The following is a 5,704-nucleotide window of genomic DNA, read 5'->3' on the forward strand; positions in this document are numbered from 1 at the left end:
CCCGTTGTGCGAGGGACGCGGCCCTTCCCCCCGCCTGTCACTGTGATCCCAAGGGGCCCCGGGGAAGCACAGACCGTGTTCCTCAGCCTCCACTTGCTGCAGGACTTTTTTTCCTTGCATGGCCAAACAGTGAGAAGGGAAGACAAACATGGAATTTCAAACACAGATAACCAAGACACGACATGATTTTTTTTGACTGTTAAGAACTTTATGCTCTGGCGGTTCCAAGTCCCATGTCAATCAGGCATGTGCTCCGGTCCCTGCTGAGAGCGCAGGGAGCTCCTGAAGCGGATGTCTCCTGTCAGCAGCCCAGCGCAAGGCTGGGAAGTCTGACCAGCTGTTTTTGTGCTGGAAAAGCCAAGCATTCAAATTGGCGGCTCTGTGACTCCGTGGTGACATGTTGCTGCCGTATTGATCCCTTCTCTACTGACCACGTATCGGCTGGAGAGTGTCACCAGGATACTGCGTGTGTTCTCTGCCGTCCCCTCGGCTTCACTAGAGCACAGGGGCAGCACTGATACGAGGTGTGCAGTGACTCCTCAGCTCTCCTGAAGCAAAGGCCTGATGGTTCACAAGGCGGGGGGCTGGTAAAGGATGCCCCCTCTCTCAGAACCCCACTGAAAGCGAGAAACCTTCATTTGGCGCCTTGCCAAACAGCCCATCTCTCGCTATAAAGCCAGGAAACCGCCTCAAAGCAGCAGCTGCTTGCGTAACGCAGGGATTTACTGGTAACAAATCTCGCCAGCCCCACCTCTGGCATGGACGGGCTGTTTATACTGGCTGAAGGACAAAGAGCAGGGAGAAAGATGAGGGAACTGAGAACCTGAACGTGAACGGAAGGATGATGGAGTGTCCAGTCTCTTCACAAGCGTTGCCACGCTCCTGATGTTAGATTTGGGTAGATTTTTTTTTTTTAATGGATTCTTTCTGCTGACAAAGCCTCAATGGGAGGAATTTGTTCCCATTTTACGCAGGGCTGAGTGTTAAGCACAGGTAACTGTGGTGGTATGTGCCTGTATGGAGGATTAGCCTTCTGCTCCACCCACAGACCATCCCTGTGGCTCCGAAATATACCTGCCCACCAGAGTGACTTGGCTTTTGCTAACCGTTTGTTAACCAGTTGTTGTTAACTGATGCTTCCTACCCTCTGGGCAGAACCCCATGGTGTCCAGCTGTAGCTCCTCGTGCAGAGCCTCCTGACTGACCCAGCTATTTCCAGCAGCGTGTGATGGGTCAAGCCAGCGTTTAAGGGATGTTCATGTTCTGTGCAGCTCTCTTGGTGCCCCAGAGCTGCAGGGTACAGTCAGCAGGGCACTTTAACAGGGGCATGGCTCTCGATTCTCATGTTTTTCTCTTTCGAGCAGGTGTTCCGTGCTGGTTTTCACCCTCACGTTCTGCCAATAGTGGGATTTTGCTTGCGTCTGCTCCCTCGTGGTGAATTCCGAATTCCCCTCCCAGAGCGCTAGTGCACGTGACCTTGTTTACTGCTTGTGCGCAGTGTCCCTTGGCCACCGATCCCTGCCCTGCCACGGTCAGAAGCGTTCACAGCTGATTGTTGCAATGTTTAGGAAACACGGGACACTCCTCAGGCTGGTGAGGAGCAGAGGGGAGAAACAATGATTTCCTCCTTGGAGGCAGCAGTCCTGTTGCCAAGACCTCTCACTATGGCTTGCCCGCCAAGTTAGTGGCTTGTATTTCTTCCAGCAATGGGGAAAACACAGAGCTGTGGCTACTGCTCAAGCCTGACTTGCTTTGAGCAGCCAGAAGCTCTAAACAAAGCCCTCGTTGCTCTGCCCTGCTGGAACGCTGGTGGGAGGTAGGGAGCTCCAGGAACCGGTGGCAGGGACCTGTAGGTCACAGGTTCAGCTCTACCATGGGACATGGTGATGCAATGGCACGTGGCTCTGGGCAAGCAGGAAAGCTTTTTGGACTTGTCTGCCATTTTCTGCTCAGCTCTGAGTGCCAAGTTGCTGGATGTGTGTGTCTGCACACAGGGCTGAGTCTTGCTGGGTCACGCAGGGCAGGGCTGGCAGGAATCCCTGCAGGCTGCAGGTCCTGTTCCTGCCTCCTCCTGGCAGCTCTTGCCTAGTCACCTCCAAGTAACTTCAATGTTCTCCATTTTGGAAGGCTCCATCTGATTTCTCCTGTTGTTTCAGGAGAGGTGGTGTGCCTCTGCCCTGTCGGACAGCACCTGCTACGGGAGAGAGGTTCCTGTGCTGCCTGGGTCTCTGTGGCAGCGCAGTGACTTGCAGGCAGCGCGTTTACCGTCGCGTGTGCAGGCGCTCCGGCTTTATTCCAGTAGCACAAGCACTAGGTGTGGTCCTGACCCGCTTCTTTCCCCCATCCTGTGGGGATTCCCAGCACAGCTGGCCCTTTCCCCAGTGTTCCTCCCCGACGTTCCTGAGCACACAGGCTCAGGGTAGACCCTGAGACAGACCCAGGCACTCATGCCCTAGCTGCATCCAGCGAGGGGAAAGACCATCCACATGGAAACTGGGGAAAGAGGACTGCATCCTCTGTGGCTCCAGCTTTAGCCCCTGCTCCACCTTCTATTCCCCTGTTGAGCCCCTCAGTTGTGCCCTGGATGACTGGGCTCTTGCTGGTTCATGATCTTTTCTGGACTCAGGTCATTAGGTTTCACTGCCAGGACATATAATAGACCCCTTGTTCCTCTCACCATTCCCCTGCCCTGGTCCTTTCCCTCCTCTCGAGTTTGCCATCTCAGATCTGCCTCTGGACGTAGTGCCCCAGCGGGGGCTTGGCAACAGACGGCTCATCTCTGCCAGGCTCCTTGCTGTCTCTGAGCCTGCCTTGACATGGTTTTCTGCAGAGGGAGAACTGCTCGCATGAGCTGTCTCCTTAATTTCACAGGAGCCATTGCGTTCAGCTCTCCACCGCCTTGTGGTTTTGGCTCCCACACACGGCTCCAGCTCTCAACCACCGTGTGCTGCACCAAGCCCCCTGTGCTCCGGAGCCCACGTTGCTCAGCCACCCCATGTTCCTGACCCCTTCACTGATAGAGGAGCCCAAATAGGCAGGCAGGAATCTCTGATCCAAGGCTTTTCATGCCTTCTTCTCTTCTCTCTCTTTCTCTTCTTCGACACCTCAAAAGCTGTCAGAAAGCAGGGGGGTGGTTAAAAGAATTCCAAATTCATTGTTAATATTCCAGCTGTTGTAAATCTCCCCAGCTCTTGGGGTGGTGGAAGGAGAAGTCCTCTGTGCTTCCCTCACAGCACTTTAATTAAAATGGTAAGAAAATGAGTCAAATGGAGTGGGACTCCAGAAACGTGTTCTTCCGGACACGTTGCATTCTTCTGCACGAATGGGTCTGTGCAGCCCTTTCCCAGGCATCTTGTCCCACAGCTGTTTTGAGGTGCCGCTCCTCATGCTGTCTGGGAAAGGTCAACACATCTTCAGAAGAGCAAGAAACTCTCCAATTAAAAAGCGCTAGAGGGAGGAGTTCCTCCACCCCAGACTTTCCTGCCAACAGTGGCATAAATCAGGGAGCTTTCTGCCAGCCTTAGGTGGACTGTAGCCTTTGAAGCGAGAGGCAGCCGGTTCTCATAACCAGCCTCCTCTCCCAGGAGAGCAGAGCCAGCAGCTTGTCTCATCGAGATTCTTTATTGTTTTGATCTTTCCCAAAACCAGCTCATTTCTCTTCCTGGCACTGCCATTGTCGTACTATGGGACAAACCCAAGGAGCTGTTTGAGGCCCAGAAGTGCCTCCTGACCTTGGCCATTGCTCTCGGTGTTGCCGTCAGCCGTTTGCCTCTTCCTCTGGGACCGCTGCGCGTCGGCCCCGAGCAGCAGCTCCGGACGGCAGGGGCTGCTCCCTGGCACGGGCAAGGCTGACCTGCTGGCACGGGCTGCTGAGGAATGTTCCTGGCTCAGCCTGCTCTTGTGTAACAAGATGTGTTGGTGAGAGCTGATGTAGCTCGGAGGCATTTTTTCTGCAGCAGTGAGAGCAGGATCCAGGACTTGCGGGTGGCACTTTTACTCTACCCTGATTCCTCTGCCTGAGCTCCTGCCTCCTTCCATCCCCATGGCCATTCGGTTTATCGGTAACGGGTTAATCACCCGCGTAGTGCGTTAATTATGCTGCAGTGTTGCATCTCAGAATGTTTGCAAAGGACAGTTCTGATCAAACAGGCGAGTCTGAGTGACACTGTCCAGTGAGGGGAGACAGGGTGCTGGCAAGGTGGGGCGAGGAGTTCCCGGGCAGCTGACCGCAGGACTGAGGATGGCACCCGCCAGCCCTCACGCTCAGTGCAAACATAAGAATAAGGGACAAATTCTGAGGTGTCTACCCAGCAAAACCCTCCGACATTTGGCAGAAGATAACCAAGCTTTCCCAGCAGATGCCTGGGCAGATGTGGGTTTGCTTCACTCCCTCACTAACGCACCGCCCTCTCTCTTCCCCTGCCAGGTCCCCAGCCGTCGATGTCCGGTTCAGAGGCGGATCTCCTCTTCTTGCTGGACAGCTCTGGCAGCGTCTCCTACTATGAGTTTTCCAGGGTCAAGGAATTCATGTGGGATCTCGTACAACCTTTCACCTTTGGCCCCAGTGATGTCCAGGCCAGCATCATCCACATCAGCACTACGCCCACCATGGAGTTTCCTTTTGACCGGTACCTGTCTGGTGAGACCCTGCAACAAGCCATCCGGAACACTCAGCAGCTCATGGGCGACACTAACACGGGCAAAGCGCTCTCCTATGCCAAGGAGAAGTTATTCAGTGATGAAGCTGGTGCCCGGCCAGACGTGCCCAAGGTACTGGTTTGGGTGACAGATGGTTTCTCCACTGATGACATCTCTGAACCCATGCAGCTCCTGAAGGACATGGGAGTAACAGTCTTCATTGTCAGCACTGGGCGGGGGAATTACCTGGAACTCTCGGCTGCTGCCAGCCAGCCTCCTGAGAAGCACCTGCACTTTGTGGATGTGGATGACCTACCCATCATCACGAAGGAGCTCCAAGATGCTATCCTAGGTACAGCGGGCTTGGGTTGGGTCGCCGGGAGTACGCAGCAGGGCTGAACACGAGTTACTGCCTGGCTGTGCAGGGCAGGCAGCGGGAGAATCCCCCAAACCCAGCGGTCCTTCTGACCCACAGCTGCTGCCCTTGCCAGCTGAGGGGCTTTCACCACTATGCTATAGGTCCGAGTATAAACCAAGGCTTTTCGAAGGTCTGGGACAAATATCTCTATTTCCCTTGGGAGGTCCCACGACTGACCGGGACAAATTCCCTTCTGCAGACCTGTTAGTGAGACGAACTCATGTTTGTAATGAGTTGGTCAGCTGCTAACGAAGGAAGGAGGCTCAGGCAATGTATTATCAGGGTGATTTTTTTTCTCTAGAATGCTGTCTAGCTACATGCCATCTGATGGAGGCGGAGGACACAAATGTGTTGAAGTCGTGTATGCAAAATGGGATGGGTGTGCCCTGTCGACTCCCTCAAACTCTTGTCTAGGGTAGATCTGGCTTCCACCAAGTGCAGGCATGGTGGCTGGCACCCACATTTGTTCTCTTACAAAGAGCAATTAAGGCTGCTGATTGCTATCAGCATGGAGACTGCCGGAGAGGAATGTTTCTGTTCCATAAATCCCCTGTTGTAACGTGTTCCACCAGATCTATAGCCTGACTTGGCTAGCCCAGCACTTGGAAGACAACCCCAGCCTAACTCCAGGCCAGCCACTACCTCTGT

The 5,704-nt window shown here is 54.2% G+C and overlaps 1 protein-coding gene across 1 annotated transcript in view; it reads left to right on the top strand.

Annotated features, from left to right (window-relative positions):
• The window catches only part of LOC104491614 (von Willebrand factor A domain-containing protein 1-like), a 14,689-nt gene that overhangs the window by 2,201 nt on the left and 6,784 nt on the right, over positions 1 to 5,704 (top strand). Inside the window, exon 2 of the mRNA XM_010134064.1 lies at positions 4,427 to 4,990. Coding sequence (XP_010132366.1) covers positions 4,427 to 4,990 — 564 coding nt within the window. The remainder of the gene's footprint in view (positions 1 to 4,426; positions 4,991 to 5,704) is intronic.

Source organism: Buceros rhinoceros, unplaced genomic scaffold (genome assembly GCF_000710305.1).
Source record: "Buceros rhinoceros silvestris isolate BGI_N320 unplaced genomic scaffold, ASM71030v1 scaffold6654, whole genome shotgun sequence".
NCBI classification, from domain to species: domain Eukaryota; kingdom Metazoa; phylum Chordata; class Aves; order Bucerotiformes; family Bucerotidae; genus Buceros; species Buceros rhinoceros.